The 20,726-nt window shown below is 35.9% G+C and overlaps 1 protein-coding gene and 1 pseudogene across 1 annotated transcript; both read left to right on the forward strand.

The window, feature by feature from the left end:
* Nucleotides 1–14,243: 14,243 nt before the first annotated feature.
* On the forward strand, nt 14,244–15,802 carry LOC147928333 (uncharacterized; annotated as a pseudogene).
* A 129-nt stretch (nt 15,803–15,931) lies between these two features.
* Nucleotides 15,932–18,764, forward strand: LOC147928334 (uncharacterized). Its single transcript, XM_087486093.1, has 8 exons — nt 15,932–16,471; nt 16,560–16,766; nt 16,842–16,931; nt 17,012–17,119; nt 17,221–17,298; nt 17,553–17,873; nt 17,971–18,390; nt 18,477–18,764. Exons 1-8 carry the CDS (start codon nt 15,932–15,934, stop codon nt 18,762–18,764), a joined length of 2,052 nt encoding a protein of 683 aa, XP_087342219.1.
* Nucleotides 18,765–20,726: the final 1,962 nt, after the last annotated feature.

A 20,726-nucleotide genomic window follows, 5' to 3' on the forward strand; every position in this document is an offset into this window, starting at 1 on the left:
ATCTCTTGTGTCAAATTGTATGTGCGTGGTAAATTGGTTATGTGGTATCGACCATACAAATCACGCCATATAGCACTAGCATCACGAATACGAAGGACGCTACGATAGATCTGAGGAGACACAGAGTTCAACAACCAAGACTTGACCATGCTATTGCATCTAGACCACAAACTAAAAAGTTTATCCGTAGCTAGAGGCCTAAGTAGAGTTCCATCGATGAAACCGATTTTGTTCTTCGCATCTAAAGCTACCAACATAGCTTCACTCCAATCATCATATTTGGTCTCATCTAAGTGATTAGGGACGAGATTCAAACCTGGATGATCAGCGCTGTGCATAAAAAGCGGAGAATGGCTTGGATCTAGCAGATCTGATGGAGGTTCATCTCGCGGAGCTACGATCGGCTGAAGACCAGCTGCGATAGGCGAATCCAGAGGAGAAACATCAGCACCAGTAGATCGTACCATCTTCCGTGTGTTTGAGCTCGTCGAAGTCTTCGAGCGAGCTGTTTTCCGAGTTACCTTAGTTGTCACCATCAATGCTTGTAACGAACGAGTAAGATGAAGCTTCGTGATCGGAAAAGAAGAGAGGAAACAGGATCGTAATCAGAGTTGATCGGAGCTCGATGGCTCTGATACCATATTGGCGATCGTCACAGATAAAGAATCCAAAGTTTGTTAAAGATTATCTGAAAACTTTATTACTCTGATTAATTATCCACAAATATACAATGTTCTCTTATATACAAGTATACAAGTAAGATAACCAAACTACCAAACCAATTAATTACATTGAACCAGAAGTAAACCGGTTCCTAATCTCAATAGTACCAACTGGTTCAACAGTAAAAACATTATTGAAGAAAAATAACAAAAAAAAAAATCAATAATTTTGAAAAAAAAATCAGTTTCATTTTTAAAACTCTTAAAGTAAATAATATAAATACAGAAATCTTTTTTAAGAATATATATAAAAAAAAAACAAAGTCTAAATATACTCTACACAAATTTCTTAAAAACATAAATGAATCATTAATTTGCGGGGTCGAATTCAATATGAACTTAATTTACTTCTAATTGTTTTTTTGAACGATTGATTGAATATTGATTCTTAACATTTGGATTTTCTAGAAACAACTCTGCACTAAAACATTCATTTTTTTTCTCCCACTTGAGTGAATAAAAGCCTTGTATCGTGCACAGTCCCAACAACTCGATCAACGGGGGAAGGAAGAAACTTTATATAATAAGAAACCTTTTAAAAAAATTGGTGGACTAGCTAGTTTTATTTATTATAATGTTAAAAGTTTGAAAAACTTTATACTATATGAGATGGATAATGCAAGAAACGGAAACGAGATTCATGCCATTTGAAAAAGTTTATTTTATACAATTTTTATTAAGATGAGAATAAACTAGCTATGAACAAGAATTAATGCCAATCAAAATCCATATTTCGAGTGTTTTCAAACTCATATAGAAGCAAAAATATATATAGGAAAAGCAAAAAAGAAAATCTATAGGAAACTCAATAATAATAAAATTATTTTGAAAGAGAACTTCTAAAACATTTTATAAAATTTCAAAAAGAATTTGTTCCATTACCATTTCATTATTTTTGGTAATGAGAGTGAATCTTGCCTGAGATCTATACACACTCTTGGTTTTCATATCGCTTTGTCTTACTTTATATATATATTCTATTTTATTTGAGAAACACGTCTCAGAATATAAAATTTCATGTCATACCGGAAGCACAATGCATTATAACGAGGATTTTGTAATAGGAATAACACAAAAAGGGACGGTACATGACTTTTACCCATATCTCTAGCTTTAGCCTTTAGAGATACAGCGTAATGAAGGGGAAGAATGTGGTCGGTGTGAGGTTGTAATGGTAATGGCCAGCATTGACCCTTTTGATTTCTTTTGGCTCCTCTCATATATAAAGCTCTTTCGTTTTGTAGTGGTATAATGTGATCAACCATGGTTACAGCTAAATTACTAATTTTGTTTGTGAAAACCCTATTATGGCTCCTATTAAAATATTGGACCAGACATAATTTGAGTTATCTTCAACGGATTTAAAAATTCAATTTCTTATAAATGTGACCTAAAAAAAACTGTATATCCTTAATCCTTCCTATGTACCCCAAACTGGAAACTTTTCACTAATTGTTGCGGTTTAGTAATAGTTACGCGTCTTACGACAAACTAGGATAGTCACGAACTGATTGATATTCACTTTTATATATTTATGTATAAACGTTTAGGTGAAAGGTAGCTTCGATGCAAGAGTCCCTTTTTTACAAAATCTTTTCAACTTTTTTTTTTTTTTTTTTGCGTCGGTTAGATTAAGTTAGCTAGCCCTAATTAACGGAGGCAATACTCTTCGGTCTTCAACTCACATATTTCACTTTTTATATAAACAACTAGTTATCCTTGACGATTAACCTAAAAAGGAAATCTACAATGTCGCGTTGGTCAAATATTCTTGGATAAGTCGGTGGTTTAGTTCCAAGTTTCCAACACAAAGAAAGAGAAGACATATTTTATATACAATATATACTATAAAACACCAATGAAATTAAACAATTATAAAGAAAGGGATGGCGTTGACAAACCAAAAATAGAAAAAAATGATGGAAGTGAAATTAAAGAAAAATTATATTTGGGATTATTGGTGAAATGTGTCCCTATTTGGTTTAACATCTCCTATATATAAAGATAGTATTTTTTTTTTTATTTCTTACGTGTTAATATCACAACAATTATTAAAATTTGTATAAAGAAAACATTATATTTTGTATAAAAGTTACATATATGTGTTATAATATCCCGTACTAAATTAAGTATAGTGTGGATGTTAGTGGGTGCTACACTACAAGAAAACAACCGATTTGCGATGGAAGAATACATCGCAAGTCCCTCGCAAAACGACATTCGCAAGGGATTTGCGAGACACAAAAGTTTCTCGCAAATCGCGTCTCGCAAATTTCAAATATCGCAAATTCCTCGTAAATTTTGCGAGGAAAGTATGTCCTTGCAATTACCTCGCAAATTGCGAGGACATGTTTCCTCGCAAATACCTAGCAATTAGCGAGAAACAATTTCTGTCGCAATTCCGAAGCAATTTGCGAGGACATTTTCTCTCGCAAGTCCGTAGCATTTTGCGAGAAACCAGTTCCATCGCAAGTCTGAAGCAATTTGCGACGAACTAAATCCATCGCAAATACGTTGCAACATGCAACAACTCAAATTTTAAAACGAAATTTTGTTTTGCTTATTCTAGATTAAATTCGGATTAAATTAATATTAATCCAGTGTTACAAATACAATTAAAATTGAGGTGCACTTTAAATAAAATTAGGAATAGAATTAAAATTTAAACTGAAAATTCAAATTGTCTTAAAAAAAAATTTGCAAACATAATGTCAAAGATTCAGAGAGAGAGAAGATTCAAATTGTCTTAAAAAGATAGCGAGAGAGAGGTGATGTTTCTGGTTCCAATTCCGCTACCGGTGTTGGTTTCATCGGTGTTGCCCTCTTCTCCGGCTATTGGGTTAGCTTCTGGTGGTGGGTTGTTCATTGTTGGGTTTGGAGAATTTTATGGTGGGTTGTTCATTGTTGGGTTTCGAAACTGTGCAGCAAACTCAGGATCTTTTGCAGCGAGATAGTCGAAGTAAGCATCATAGCAATGCATCCTTTGTGTTCTCTCTTGGATTTGACTCGCTTGTGTCTGGATTTGAGTCGCTTGTGTCACAGGAAGAAGGCGGTGGACAGCCACAGGAAGATGACCGGATCATTAGACGGAGACGAAGGCGGTGGATAGTCACAGGAAGATGACGCTTCAAATTGCATAGAACCAACCACAAAAATCCTGTTTTTTTTTTCTTAGGAGCAACCTAAGAACAAAACAAAAAAAGAACTTGTAAGTTAAACATAAGAAAATCAAAGAAAGAGAGACACATTACTATCATACGATTGGCAACCCCAACAGTACTCTACACAGTACTCAACATTACTATACGATTGCATCCATATAGTATATAGAGTGTATAAAACTTACCGATGTTTAAATTTTGTTTTTGATATGAATGGGCACCCCAGGAGAAGCACTCTCTCCATTATCCCCTGTACAAAGTTCAGATTCCAACTCTTGAATCTTGGAAGACACCTCATTGAACAGAGACTCGGACTTTCCATCCATAAATGAGCCATCAGGCTTTCGATGAGTGTCTTCTAAGATGCATAGAAAGTCAGGAGTTAACTCACCGGTTAGCTCAAACTGAAAAAGAGAAAAAGAGAATAGATTAGTCAAATAATAACTGTGCATAAGGTAAAAGAAGGCCTAAATTTAAATAACTATACTTACATGTTTCCGAGCACGAGCTTTAAAAGAAGTTTGGCCTGAGCGGTGCTTATATATTCCTGTGCCATCTGGGTCATGGTATCGAGCATTACGGCTGTTGATGCTCTTTGTTTCTGATTTGGGATCAAGCCAATACTGTACCAGACCATCCTATACTTTTGGATCAATCCACCGTGGCTTTGCCTCATCACCTTTTTTCTTCCACTTTAACTTCCACCTCGACACTTGATCACACATCCTTTCCTTCAACTTGTCTTCAAACTCCTGCCTTACTCTCTCGTTAATGGCTCGGTCCCAATCATATGTTTGCTTCCAAGAAAAAAAAGTAAATTAGTCTGAGTCAACCACAAAAAATAAGTATACATAAAAATTGAAAACAAAAAAATGACTTACTGCAAAAGTTTCATACCAACGGTCAACCACTGCACTCAGCGTTTGTGTCCAATTGGCATGAGACTCTTTGAAATCTCTTTCAAAGATGCTTTGTACAGTAGCCGCAACAGCAGGATCTTGATCAAACCTTCAAACATACGGAGAAATAAAAATATGAATCAACCTTAGAATTCGAAAATGAAATTAAAAACATTAGAATTCTAATATGAAATTAAAAACATTAACAGAGAGTTCTTTGAGGTCGACGCGGATCTAGCCTCGTTAAACCTGCACGCCCAGGACTTTCGAGCAACTCTTCCAGAGTTAGATTGTTTAGTCGGGCAGAAGCTCCAGTAGAAGTCGAGCGAGCAGGTGTAGACGTACCAATATCTAGATACCCATTAGTAGGGGGCGGTTGATGAGAGGGCAGTGGTTGACGAGAGGGAGATGGTTGATGAGAGGGCAGTGGTTGCGACGATGAACGGCGGTTATTTTGGACCGCCGCTGTGTTCTGAGAACCGGCGGAATCCCGACTACGGTTTGAACTGGTGGGTTAGGGTACATGTTGATTAGTGAGAAACCTTGTGTAATCATTACCATGAAACATCTACAATAAAAATCAGAATAATAATTAATCAGAATAATAATAATCAGAAATCAAGCACTCGAAATTAAGGCTTTAAACAACAATCATATGTATATATTCAATTGACCAGCTTTAAAATTCGATTAAGGAGAAAACCCCTAAATAATTTGCTACAAAGTCCCTCGCAAATCTATATACTATTTTAACCAAATTCATAAATCATGGATGAAAATTTTCATAAACTCAAGAACATGCAAAGAGAAAGGGAAGTAATAGTCATCACATCTCCTCATTCAAATTAGTCAATCAAAAGCTCAAAAGAAATCCCTAAACATATATATCTTATAAACCCTAGCTATACCCTAAACAACATTTATCAACCGTATACCCTAAACAACATTTATCAACCCTATACCCTAAACAACATTTATCAATAACCAATCAAAAGTTTCTTGTCTCTTGATGTTGGTTAGTGATGCTCTCCTTTAATTTGAAAATGTTAATGATGTTCACTAACCATATTAACATGTTTATTACAATAAATATATACATTTGCGAGGGAACCGTTAGGCAGTAGCGAGGGATTAGCGAGTAAACATCGCACATCCATCGCAATTTGCGAGGAATCTGCAAGGAGCCCCTCGCAAGTCTCTCGCAAATGACCTTTAGGGTATAAGTTTTGCAAGTGATTAACAACCATTTTGCGAGAGAAGGCAGTAATACCCTCGCAATTCCAACACAAATCCCTCGCAATTTGAAAATTCTTTTTTAAAAACAAAACAAAAAAGTACAATTGTTCAATCAGATTCGTTTTCTGAACTACTAGAAATTACATTGTCATCATTAGAATCTTCTCCATCATCGGACTCTTCGAATTCGTCTAATTCACCCTCTTCTTAAGAAACATCATCAACATCTTCAAATTGCCTGTTTTGTGGATCAGTGTGGATAACATCTTCTGTTGACATGTTTGGAATGGAAATTTCACCGACTCTATCTTGTTGCAACACGACTTGATCATCAACTAACCCGATTATACGGCCTCGAGGATTAACTTTGATGACTGATAACCACATTTCACGTCTTTGCCTTAAACGAGGATAGGACAGAAAGCTCACTTGTTGTGCTTGTGATGCTAGGATGAAAGGATCAAATTTGGCGTACGATCTGTTCGCATTCACATCGGCAACTCCCCAATTATTTACTCGCACGCCTCAGGCCGATGGATCGTACCATTTACACTTGAAAAGTACGCATCTCAGATACAGAAGGCCTGGATAATCAACTTCTAATATTTGTTCCAAAACGCCATAGAAATCGGTATCATCAGCTTGTACATAGATTCCATAATTTGCTGTAGCTTTGCGACTTCCGTGTGTGTACGTATGAAAAGTATAACCGCGAGTAAAGTACATCGGAGCAGTAGTGATCTTCGCTCTTGGTTCTTGAACAAGCTCATGCAACCAAAGAGGCAAGGGTTCATTTCCACATCCATTCTGAACCTATATAAACGAATAAGATTTTTTGACCATAAGTTTATTTAAATTTAAAATTATAATACATATAATTTAAATTTATTTCATATATATACTTACATAGTATTTTAACCAATTAGCGAAATCCCGCTCTTTGTAAGCCTCATAGTCAGATTCTTCTAAATTAGGATATGCTTCACGAATCTGCATTTCAAAAAATCTAAAAAAATAGAGATTTGTTAGTTCGTTATCTTATAAAATCAAATTAATTTTAGTTTTTAAAAAAGAATACCACTCAAAAGGTTGAACATAATCTAGATTTCTCAAGATATAATTGTGAGCTGCTCGACAATAGCTATGATCTTCCCACCAAACTTCCTTTAACTTTCCAGCAAGTCTTCCTATCTGAGCAAAGATATCTGGAACATCAGGAACGTTATATGTAGGTGCAACGCCTCCGTCATCATATCGTCGAGTACATGTTTTTTTGCTTCTCACGGTGGGGCTAAAGTAGTATGATGTGAAGTGAGACATTTTCTCTGTTAACGTTCCGGCGACTATCGACCCCTCAACTCTGGCAAGATTTTTGGCCTTTCCTTTAAGAGCTTTTATAAACCGCTCAAAAGGATACATCCAGCGAAATTGCACTGGCCCACCAAGATCAGCTTCATGTGGTAGATGGATTGGAAGATGTTCCATCACGTCAAAAAAGGCAGGGGAAAAGATATTCTCCAAGTTACAAATTAGCACTGGAATATTTTCTCGTAACTGCTCTATGCCATCACTGGTCAATGTTCTAGTGCATAAGTCCCAGAAAAAAACTCTGATACCAACGAACCAATGTATAATAAATTCGTGGGTGAATTAATTAAATAAGTATATATATCAATACATAAATATATATATATATATATATATATATATATATATATATCTTTTTATACTTAGATACCTACAATAGCTTCATGAACGTGTGTTGGCAAGAGTTCAAGAAATACAAATGGTAGTAGCCGTTGTATGAAGACATGACAATCGTGGCTCTGCTGACCCACTCGAACAACACCTTCTTAGCCTCTGCTGACAATCGAAATTCGGGTAATGGTAATTTCCCATCTCTTGTAATATGTAAATCGATCCTTGTACATATTTCCGCCAAATCCAACCTAGATCTCCTGCTATCTTTTGTTTTACCCTGCACATTCATAAGCGTAACGATGAAATTATCGAAAAAGTTTTTTTCGATGTGCATCACGTCAAGGTTGTGCCGCAATAGAAGATCTTTCCAATATGGAAGCTCCCAAAAAATACTCTGCTTGTACCAATTGTGAGCGCTTCGATATCCATCCGACATGTTTGCTGGTGTGTGATAGTTACCCCTACGTTTACATGTTTCTTGAGCGCCATAGTAATCAATCTGCTCAAACAATTCATTTCCAGAGACATAAGTTGGTGGAGGAACACGCTCAATTTTATTCTTTCTAAAAAACTTCTTGTTCTTCCGCTACGGATGATGCAAGGGAAGAAACCAACGATGACAATTAAACCAACAAGGTTTTCGCCCATACTTTAACTGAAACGCCTCGGTACGATCCATATAATAAGGAAATGATAATCTTCCGTGTGTTGTCCACCCAGATAACATTCCGTATGCAGGGAAGTCACTAATCGTCAACATTAGCACTGCCCGCATATTGAAATTCTGTTTTCGCGACGAATCGAATGTCTGAACACCTTCATACCACAACTGCTTCAGCTCATGAATCAGAGGTTGCAAGAAGATATCTAGAGCTCGCTTCGGATGCTTTGGACCTGGTACCAAAATACTCAAGAACGGAAATTCGCTTTGCATATACATATCTGGAGGAAGATTGTATGGAGTCAATATAACATGCCATAAAGAATACTGCCTCCCTGACATACCAAATGGACTAAAACCATCTGTACACAACCCAAGATAAACATTCCTACACTCTTGAGCAAAGTCAGGATATACCGATTGAAAATGTTTCCACGCCTTTGCATCAGATGGGTGTGTAATTTCTCCTTCTTCAGTAGAATGTTCTGCATGCCATCTTATTGCCGCTGCAGTCCGTTTTGATTGGTATAGGCGTTTCAATCTATCAACAATAGGCAAGTACCACATACGTTTATATGGCACTCGCGTCCTTCCTTCAGTAGGCTGATATCTCGGCTTCCCGCAAAACCGACATTCCTGCAACTTATCATCATCTTTCCAGAAAATCATGCAATAGTCAACACACACATCAATCATTTCAGATGGTAATCCAAGACTCGCAACCAACTTCTGTATTTCATAGTAGTTCTCAGCCGATACATTATCAGCTGGCAAATACTCTTTAATGAGTTCAGCCCAAGAATCCATGCAATTCTCACTTAAGTTATTATCAGCTTTAATTGTCATCATCCTAGATGCAAATGATAACTTAGAATGCCCTTCTCTACATCCAACATAGATAGGTTGATTTGCAGCATCTAACATATTATAAAAATGTTGTGCATCTACGTTGGGTTCTTCCGTATAATTCTCAGGAAATGCAGCAGTAGTTTCATGAAATGCATCATTAACCATATTATGAAATCTATTTTCCTCATTATACCCATAAAAACCAAATTGATCAGATTCTTGATGCCCATAATTACTAGGTTGATCAACAACATAATTCATACTACTACTTCCAACGTTACTGCTACAACCCTCTCCATGATGAAACCATACATAGTAAGTTGGCACAAATCCTCTATTATAAAGATGCTTCTTCACTAGATTAAATTCCAAATAATTATTGTTGAAGTACTTAGGACATGGACAAAATATTATACCGTTTTGACGAACAAAGTCTTGGTTTGTCGCCTAGTACATGAAAGCGCGCAACCCATCACAAAACTCTCTCGTCACATCACCGGTCTCCGGATCTCTGTGATTGTACATCCACCGTCGCATTGTGTATATCGCATGCTGTCAACCTCCAAACATTATTATAGAATTTAAAAGTGTTTAGGCCTTTTTGTAGCCTTTTTTTCTTTCACAATACTTTTTTTGGTAGTAAAAGTATTTTTGTTGGAAGTATTTTGTGTTGTGGTTTCCATGGATCATGAATATGCTATTTATAGGCTTACTAAAAATAGTTGCTATGGATTTGCTAGGGAAATTTACAAGGGATTTGTGAGGGATGTTTAAAAATTTTATTTTCTTGCAAGGGATTTGCGAGGCTTTTACTGTTTTGCCGACAAAACAATTACACTCGGGGAAAACGTGGCTGCCGACATCATCGTCCCTTGCAACTCCCTCACAAATTTTCTACGGAGTACGTCATCGCTAATCCGTCGCAATATTGCGAGGAATTTTCGCCGATTCGCAAATCTGTCGTAAATCCCTCGCAAATTTGCGAGGGACATCGCCGTCGCAAAATTTGCGAGGGAATCGCAAGTACCCTCGCTTTCATAGCAAACTACTCGCAAGTCCGTCGCAAATTTGCGAAAGCGTTACGCCGTCGCAGATTTCCATTGCAAATCGAGTGTTTTCTTGTACTGCTAAAGTATTGAAACAAGTTTGATCTGTTTCGGCAATTATCAAAAATTATCAACGTCTTGAAAATGATATCTACGTAATTTTATAAAACACCAAAAGTTTTTGAAAAGATGGGTTAAGCATTAGTTGGCCTATTTTTTATTAGTAGTATATATGAACTTATAACATTATTCTTGTTCAGTTTTATTTTATTTTATTCACGTGTTCGATTATAAATCTATATGATTATTTGTGGATGAGATTTTGCTTCTACAGTACTCTCAAATAGTAGGATTAAGCCATGCATGTGTTAGTGTACATGTAGAATCAAGTTCATCCACGCATTCATCAACAATATTACGTGGCCATCCAAAAAATCTTATTGTCTTGCAATTCATCTTTGAACCTGTTGACAAGTCAAATTAATCTTCTAATAATAATTTCGTATTCTACTTACAGATCTATAGTATTGAATTTACGATTCTCACTCACGCAGTGTCCCAGACATAATTTCGTGTTCAAATTTGAAGTTTTTCTCCAAGACTTATTACCTCTTGGTTAAGTTTTTTTTGCAAGTTGATTTAGGGGTCGAGAGGACTTCAGGACACACTTAATTCTCTTCTATGGGGCAACAAGAAGATAAAAACTCAATTATGCAACAGTTCAACTTTCAACAAAAGACTTCAAGACTAAGAAATGAAGACTTCAAGACTATACAAGTAGACAAAGACATCAATCAACAAAGGATTACTCATCTCATGCAACCTCAATAATAGGCCACGTCTACAACAATTTATTCAACTTCACACAGCCTTGTATAAATAAAAAAGAGAGCAGAATAGGAGAGGGCAGAATGTTTTTAGCGATCATTCACAAATTCCCTATACATCCTACTCTCTAGTTTTATAAGTTTGTTTTCAAAGTCTGTACCTTCACTTTTGTATTTTAACCAAGTTTCAATAAAGTAAGTTTTAATCATCCCTCTTATCTATATTTTAAGTTAATCGTTTTATTTATAAACTTGTTTCTACTATACTTATACAACAGGATAAAATATATGTTTTAAGAACATATGGTATCAGAGCCAAAAAATATTTTTGCCTATAGTATGATATATATTTTTCTTAAACCATCCAAGCCAAAAGATACTTGTTTAATCTATCCTTAAGCCTAGTGTTAAAAACTGATCAAAAGTCAATTAAACCTATTGTGCACTCAATCACGATCCAATGGTATCGTTGTAACACTTTAGGATCAGATCCACAGAGACCAAACAATGCACTATGAAATTATTTAGACCGAATATAGCTAAGAAAAAAGAAAGATTGTGTTTTAAGTAACCGATTAAAAACAGAAAATAAATAAGAGTTTTGCAATCAAAGAAGGATATTGGGCGTAGGGAATCAGTTAGGGGATACAATCACAAATTTAGATGATAGATTGCGAAAGCATTAGAAACCGTTCTTGAACTCAAATCACAATAATAAAGCTAACCTACTTCCGCAGCATTAGCTAACTATGCAAGAAATAACTAGACCCTAAACTTCCGTTTGAATCTAGGTAAACAAGCAAGCATTAAAGTCCAAGTTTGATTTGTTCACAAGATGCCTCAACTTCAACTTCCGTTGGCTGAGGTCCACCTTGCTCACCTATGTTTGTTTCAAGTAACTCAACAACACTTTTGGTGCCACGATGAATTGAACCTAAGATCTTAACCTAGGTGATCAATCTAGTTTAAGCATTAAGAACAACAATAGATGAAGAACAATAAGATCAATCCCAAATCTAACAACCTAAGTTTAGAGAATCATAAACCCCTTTTTGAAACCCGAAACCCAATAGTAAAACTACTCAAACATGGAAGTAAAAGAACAGCAAATCAAAGATGAAGAAAACATGTTTGTATTGCAAAGAGAAAATAAAAGGGTTCAGAATTCTTCTCCAAAGGGTTAGAAAGGATAAGAGATCTTCTGAACTCCCAAATGCCAGGTATGTTCTGAACTCCCAAATGCCTTTTGGGAAAGAAAAAAACATATTGTTGAAATACCATACGAAAAATATTTTAACAAAAAAAATATTCCAACTAAAGCTAGACCTATTCAAATGAATCAAGAACTTTTAGAACATTGCAAAAAAGAAATACAAGAATTACTAGATAAAAAATTAATAAGAACATCTAAATCTCCGTGGAGTTGTTCAGCATTTTATGTAAACAACCAAGCTGAAAAAGAAAGAGGAGTACCACGCTTAGTAATCAACTATAAACCCTTAAACAACGTAATACAATGGATAAGATACCCAATACCAAACAAACGAGATCTATTAAAACGATTATATGACGCCTATATATTCTCTAAATTTGATATGAAAAGTGGATTTTGGCAAATACAAATTGCCGAGAAGGATAAATATAAAACAGCATTCACAGTGCCTTTTGGGCATTACGAATGGAATGTTATGCCTTTCGGTTTAAAAAACTCACCATCCAAATTTCAAAATATAATGAACGAAATATTTAACCCTTACTCCACCTTCTCTATTGTAGACATAGATGATGTTCTAATATTTTCAAAATCTATCGACCAGCACTTTAAACATCTATACACCTTTTTGAACATTGTTAAAAAACATGGACTAGTAGTATCCGCAAAAAAGATGCAAATATTTCAAACAAAAATACGATTTTTTGGCCACAACATATATCAAGGTACTATAATACCTATATCTAGATCTATAGAATTTGCAAATAAATTTCCATATGAAATAAAAGAGAAATCACAATTACAAAGATTTTTAGGTTGCTTAAACTACATATCTGATTTTCTACATACACTACAAGAAAATGTAGTAAAGATAGCATATGAAGATAGCGTTTATTTCATTTCTGCTATAGTTAACATAACGGCATATATTCGATAGCGTTTGGTTAATTTTTAAACGCTATATTATGTTTTTAGAAGTTACAGTTTTTAGAAGCGTATGTTTAGATAGCAGTACGAGGTTTAAAACGCTGTATATTAGTTTAGGCGGACCAAAAAAATTTCGTTTCCTGGCTAAGTAAAAAAATTTCGCCCAATATTTTCATTTTCCCTCTTATGCTTTGTCGTTTTACCTTAGTCGACATATCAGTTTCTTTCCTTTGTTTCTCTCTCACAAGTTCACGAACTAGGGTTCTTCAATTTTTTCCGTTGATTATCTCTCAAATTCTTAGATTCTTGTCAAAATCTCTCAGACACATTCCGTTGATTATCTCTCTCTGAAATCTCTTATCTCTCTCAGAAAATCGAAGGTACAGATTTTGATTGAATGCTAGGTAATCGATTTTGGGTTTAGAGATGTTCTAAATCGAATATCTTTTCGACAAATTTGTCAATTATATATTTAGGGTTTCTGTTTCGATTTTGGGTTTCGAGATGTTCTAATTCGGTTTTCTTTTTGACAAATTTGTCAATTATTTAGGGTTTCTGTTTCGATTTTGGGTTTCGAGATGTTCTAATTCGGTTTTGTTTTCGACAAATTTGTCAATTATTTAGGGTTTCTGTTTCGGTTTTGGGTTTCAAGATGTGTCTATTTCGATTTCTTAAGGTTTCAATTTGTTTTGTCTGCCTATAATCGATTGTGACTATAATCGACTATTCTTTACAAGAATTTTATGGTTTCAATTGGTTTAAGTTTTTAAGGTTTCAGTTCTTAAGGTTACAAGATTCTGACTATAATCGATTCTCCTTTTGCAGGTTCTCATTTCGCAGCTTCTTCTTTACAAAATCCTAGTTATCTATAGGTAATTGCAGTTTTATATGTATCTCTTTTGTTTCACTGAGTTTGTCATATTCTATAGTATGTATCTCTGTTGGTTTAATTGAGTTTGAATCTGTCTGATATAAGAATCGCTTGTCACGAATGTATGTAATCGTTTGACCATGGAGCTGTGTAACATGGACAAGTCTTGGGTTTGGCTTCCAAGGTATGGTTTTATATTGTTATTACTAATAATTTCTTAAGTTACAACTGAGTTTTTTATGATTGTTTATTGAACTTGAAAGTATTTTTTACCTTATAGGAATAGTCTCGAGTATGAGAAAGGAGCAACTGATTTTGTTTATGGGTCAGCAAGGAGAATGGGAGATCCTCCAAATATGTTTTGTCCATGTATTGACTGCCGGAATCTGTGCCATCAACCATTAGCCACGATAGTAGATGATCTGATTATTAGGGGTATGGACTTGATATACAAGAAGAGTAGATGTTGGAGTAATCACGGGGAGATAAGGGATTTAACAAGAGGTGATGATCCAATTTCAGAATTTGAAGCTTATGAGTTGTTTAGAGCTGCTTTCTTTGATGGTGATGACAATACACAGGCCCAGAATGAAAATGCAGATCAGAGTGACAATGCAGATCATCATGAAGAAGATTCAGAATTTATGAAAAAGTTGAAAGATGCTGAGACTCCACTCTACTCCAGCTGTTCTAAGTACACTAAAGTGTCTGCTATCATGGGGTTGTACCAGATTAAAGTTAAGAGTGGGATGTCAGAAAACTACTTCGATCAGCTTCTAAAGATAGTTCACGACATGCTACCTGGAGATAATGTCCTTCCAACATCAACAGATGCGATGAAGAAGTTCTTGAAGGTATTTGGTTTTGGATATGAGAACATTCACGCATGCAAGAACGATTGCATTCTTTACCGGAAGCAGTACAAGGATATGACAAGCTGCCTTTGATGTAGTTCTTCAAGATGGGAGATGGATAAGCATACAAAAGAGGAAAAGAAAGGGATTCCAGCCAAAGTTCTTAAATATTTCTCAATAAAGGACAGATTCAGAAGGATGTATAGATCGAAAAGGATGGTAGAGGATCTACGTTGGCATTTCAGTAATGCTTCCGAAGATGGAATGATGCGGCACCCGGTGGATTCGATAACTTGGGCTCAGGTTAATGCTAAATGGCCACAGTTTGCGTCTGACCCGAGAAATCTTTGACTTGGTTTGTGTAATGATGGCATGAATCCTTTTTCGATTCAAAACACCAAGTATAGTACATGGCCAGTGTTTCTTGTGAACTATAACATGGCACCTACATTGTGTATGAAGGCTGACAATATAATGTTGACTCTGTTGATACCTGGACCAACTGCACTGAGCAACAACATCGACGTGTATCTTCAACCGTTGATAGAAGATTTACAGGATTTGTGGAATGAAGGTGTGGATGTTTATGATGCCTTCTCAAAGGAAACTTTTAATCTGAGAGCTATTTTACTGTGGACAATCAGTGACTATCCTGCTTTGGGGACTTTGGCAGGATGTAAAGTTAGAGGTAAACAAGCGTGTAATGTTTGTGGTAAGGATACTCATTTTAGGTGGCTTAAGTTTAGTAGAAAACATGTCTACTTGGGCAATAGGATAAGACTCAGAATTGGGCATCCTTACAGACGCAGACGCAGTTGGTTTGACAACACAGTAGAACAAAGGACTGCATGTAGAATTCAAACAGGGGCTGAAATATTTGAGTATTTGAAAGACTTTAAGAATGATTTTGGTCGAGCTTTAGATAAAAAAAAAAGTAAAAGAAAGAGGTCTGACTTGTGTGAAGATGATGAAATTTCAGAAGAAGAATATGATTTGTGTGAAGATGATGAAAAGACTTGCTAAATCAATCGAAGATGAACCAGCAGTAGAAGAAGAAGCTGAACCAGCAGTAGAAGAAGAAGCTGAACCAGCAGTAGAACTAAACCCTGAACCAGCAGTACAACAAAAAGCTGTACCATCATCTAAAGAACATGAAGTAGAAGGAGAAGAGAAAGAGACTGAGAAAGAGCCTGAACTAAATGGAGAGGACCAAGAAGCTGAACAACATGAAACTGTTGGTAATTCACCTGAAGAATGTTTAACTGACCAGTCAAAGACGAAGAAGAGGAGAACTAGAGAACCCACCAGGATGAGTAAATTGGCTAAAAGCAATGAGGACAAAGTAGATGTGGAATTTAACATCATCGGTGACCATGTTGGGAAGGGATCAGTTACACAATCATCTTTTATGGGAGTTCTTGTAAGGGAGCATGTGTCAGTACTTTTAGATGATTGGAGGTACTTGGATTCAAAGATAAAGGATACAATGTGGGAACAGCTTCAGGTACAAGTGTTATTTTCTTTTTTTACTTTGTATTTTACTTGATGCTTTTAACATGTTTTTATAATAACATTGTATAAATTTGTTGTAGGGGACGTTCAATTTGACAGAAGATTGGCAAAAACATTCACTGTTAATGCAAATGGGGTGCGCATGGAGGGCTCATAAGCCTAGGCTACTTCAAAAAATTCGTCTTGCTAAGACCAAGGGTGAAATACGAGATCTGAAACCAAGCAACATTCACAGTGAATCATCATGGTTCAAGTGGGTGAAGATTAGGACTGGCAAAGCTTTCAAGGTTTGCATTCAAATACAAAATTGATTTATGTAATTTTACTTATATTTAATATATTAATTGGAATGACTTTTATAGGAACGAAGTGAGAAATACATGGCTATGAGGAAAGCACAGATTCCACACACAACCAGTCGCAAAGGAATGAATCGCCTTGCTGATGAAATGGTATGTCTATGTAGTGATAAATTGTATTCATTAGTTATATACTATAAATAGTGATTGTGACTACTTCTTGGTACTTGTAGAAGAAAAATGCACCTGACCCGAGTAAGATTACTAGAAGCAAGGTCTGGATAGCTGGACATACCCATGCAGATGGAAGACCTGTTAAACCGGAGTTTCAACAAACAATTGTAAGAAGTTATCAAACTCATCTGTTATTTTTACTTGGTGATGTATAAAGTTGGTTTTACTTGGTAATGTATATTGATGCATTAACAAAATTTTAAACCAGGAACAAATTAAATCGCTTGATAGTGAGATAGGCTCGAACTCCAATGTTAGTCTTAAGGAAGATGTAGTTAGTCAAATTTTAGGGAAAGATAGGAGTGGAAGAATCAGAGGAATGGGCTGATGGGTTATTGCTACCAAGCTAGCATTCTTACAAGCCATAGATGTACATGTGCAGAAGATTGAAGCTCAACATGCAGAATTGGTGAGCGAGGTTGCTGATTTGAGACACATGGTTCGTGACTTAACTAAAGGGAAAAAGGTAAGGTTAATATTCAAATGTGGTTTTCAATTCCTGGTAAGATGTATTATTGAAACTGAAAATTGTGTGTCTAGGATGATGGTGCAAATTCAGACACCACTGACGAACCAAGGTGTCAGTTACTTGATTGGTCTGTAGATGAAGATGTTGTTGTTGCTGAGGGAAAACTATGCTCCGTTGAACCAAGTTACAAGATTGGCGGTATGCCAATTGGTCCTAATGGGCCAGCTGTACTTGTGACCTTTGTATCAGATAAAAATGCATCTCTATGGAGGCCTACAGCAACTGTCGACAAGCTTGGCCAGATTGTGGGAACCAAGATAGCATGGCCATTTGATAAGCTAATTGTGGACAGTATGGACTCCTCAACTGGAAACAAGGGAGCTGATGCCTCGGTAAAGTTCTTATGATATAGTTTACATTGTTATGGTAATATATAAATGCTTATTGGTTAGGTGACACATGAATTATGTTTTTGCATGAATTTTTTAGGAAGATAGAGTCCAGCTTGTTGATTGGATTTTGGGTGGTAAAATAATTGCTGAGGCACATATGATTTCAAAAGACCCTAAACAGTTGGTGAATAAAATTCCTTTGGGTCCGAATGCTGCAATGGTGAATATTGTAAAAGTCATTAACAAAGGGGCTTCATTATGGAGACCACCAAGTGAAGACATTTCTGTGATGGGTGATGCACTGAGCGTGAACATAGCATGGCCACTTACTAAGCTGTCTAAGTGTAACAGACAGATAATGGAGGATGCAGAATATGAGAGTGAATCGGATTTTCGTAAAGAAGAATCCAACAGAGGTGGAGCATTTTTCAATGATGGAGGAGGAACAACAGGTTCTAAGGGAGCAAGAACATCGGGTTCTAAAGAAGTAGAACCAACTCAAGAATCATCACCTAAGGTAAAACTCTTTACATTAATCTGTCTTTTACATGATGTGTTGTATAGTTGTGTGATTGTGATTAATTTCTACAATTTAATTTGTAGAGTGGTGCAAGTAACAGCTACAACAATAGCAACTTAGCTAAGAAGAAATGCTTCCTCATGGATTGCTTTGGATCGGGAGAAAGAGTTGCAGAAGGTCGAGTTATTTCAACCAATCCAAACGACATTGTCCACTGCCATCCATTGGGTCCAAATGTCAGCAAGGTTTGGGTTGACATATGCTTGATTGGCGACGCACGAGTATGGAGACGAACATCAGAATTTGAGATTGTTGCTGATGCATTAGGTACTACTACTGCTTGGCCTAATAAGTACATTGTTTATATGTGAAGCTTTCTCTTATGTTGGATTGTGTTGGATTGTATTGGGTTGTAGAACTTGTTTGGCTTGGAGAACTTGTTGTATTTGTACTTGATGTAGCAATATATATGAACTTTTTCAATTAGATAATGTTTTGGTTTGATATATGACAGGATGTTTAACTATAAGCTAATATGGGAAACAAAAATCCAATTATTTAAAAATCTGGGGAACAATAACAATGATAGAAAACAAACGCTATATTAAAACTAATGGTGGCGTTTGTGAATTATATGAAACCATAAATAATAATGAAAACTATCTGCTATTATAAAGTTTACAACTGCAATAAAAGAAACGCTATCTAAAAAGTAAATAAAATAGCATAAGGAAAAAACGCTATGTAAAGTGCCATATCTATTATAACGGGCGCATATATAGCGTTTACAATACCGCTATGATAACCTGTTATAGCGTTTTCCGGACGCTGTATATGTAACATTTTCTTGTAGTGATAATCTACGAAAAACTATACAACCATTGTTTCAAAGATTGCAAAAAACCCCATACCATGGTCGAGTCTGCATACTAGTCTAGTCCAGGGTATCAAGAAAAAGGTTATAACACTACCATGTCTAGTCATGCCACACCCCAATGCATTCATGATAGTTGAGACAGATGCATCAGAAATAGGTTACGGGGGATCCTTAAACAGAATTTGCTAGAGTCTACCCAAGAGTCTATAGTCCGTTTCCACTCAGGAGTTTGGCTTGGACCACAAAAGAATTACTCTACAGTTAAAAAGGAAGTTTTATCTATAGTAAACTGTATTTCTAAATTTCAAGATGATTTAATAAACAAAAAGTTTTTACTACGTGTCGATTGCAAATCGACGAAAGAGATTTTACAAAAGGATGTTAAAAACTTAGTTTCTAAACAAATATTTGCTAGATGACAAGCTATTTTATCTATTTTTGATTTTGATATACAATATATAAAAGGGGAAAATAATTCTTTACCTGATTTTCTAACAAGGGAGTATTTACAGGGAAAATCTCAGGATCACCAAAATGAGTGAAACACAGGAAAAATCTCAGGATCACCAAAATGAGATGTTAAACTAAATAGGGACACATTTCACCAATAATCCCAAATATAGTTTTTCTTTAATTTCACTTCCATCATTTTTTTCTATTTTTGGTTTGTCAACGCCATCCCTTTCTTTATAATTGTTTAATTTCATTGGTGTTTTATAGTATATATTGTATATAAAATATGTCTTCAAAGCAATGAGTGCATCAGACTACGTCAAGAATCAACCACATTTACAAGGGAAGCAATTAACCACTAGTAACCAATTCTCTGCTTTGGCAGAATTTTCTCCTTTATGCTATGCAAAAGCCGTCAACCCCCAACCACAAAAAATATCCACTCCATCCTCCTCACAAAAAAACCACAGACCAAAAATCGTCCTACTTCCTCAAACCACAACGCCAACACCTTATTAGAACCTCATTTACCAAACCAATATCCCTTAAAGACCTAACCTAATATACCAACTGCATATTTTACGAAGAAAGCCAATACCTTACCAAAAACCGCACATTCTACGAATTCATTCTCGTAAACACCAAATCAGTAGAAATAACCCACCATACCGACAAGAATGACCCAAACGTCATTTCCTACTCCACCTGTAAAATTCTCAAAGTATGCAATCCTCAAGATCTCATATTCATAAACCTGCACACCGCAAAAGAATTCTCCATCTCGGGGTTCCATATTCCAAGATTTACCTACTCAGATTACCAAAAAGCCTTTCTCCATACCCATTACCTTCGAACCTATGATCACTCCTGGTTCCTCTCCTTCGACTTTCATTGCCCCAAGACAATACCAGGATGGTTCTACGAATGGTGGTATTGGTTCGGCCCAACCGATGACATATATCCTACCCAAATACCGAAAGTTTCACTACCCTACTATACTAAA

Source organism: Camelina sativa, chromosome 14, assembly GCF_030686135.1.
Source record: "Camelina sativa cultivar CO46 ecotype springtype chromosome 14, ASM3068613v1".
Lineage (NCBI taxonomy): Eukaryota > Viridiplantae > Streptophyta > Magnoliopsida > Brassicales > Brassicaceae > Camelina > Camelina sativa.

Bases quoted from the DNA above. Each gene is read 5' to 3' on its own strand.
- LOC147928334 (XM_087486093.1), top strand. From the start codon at position 15,932: ATGATGAAATTTCAGAAGAAGAATATGATTTGTGTGAAGATGATGAAA. The intron at 16,472-16,559 runs GTACAAGTGTTA...AATTTGTTGTAG, and splicing joins CAATGTGGGAACAGCTTCAG to GGGACGTTCAATTTGACAGA. The intron at 16,767-16,841 runs GTTTGCATTCAA...TGACTTTTATAG, and splicing joins GGACTGGCAAAGCTTTCAAG to GAACGAAGTGAGAAATACAT.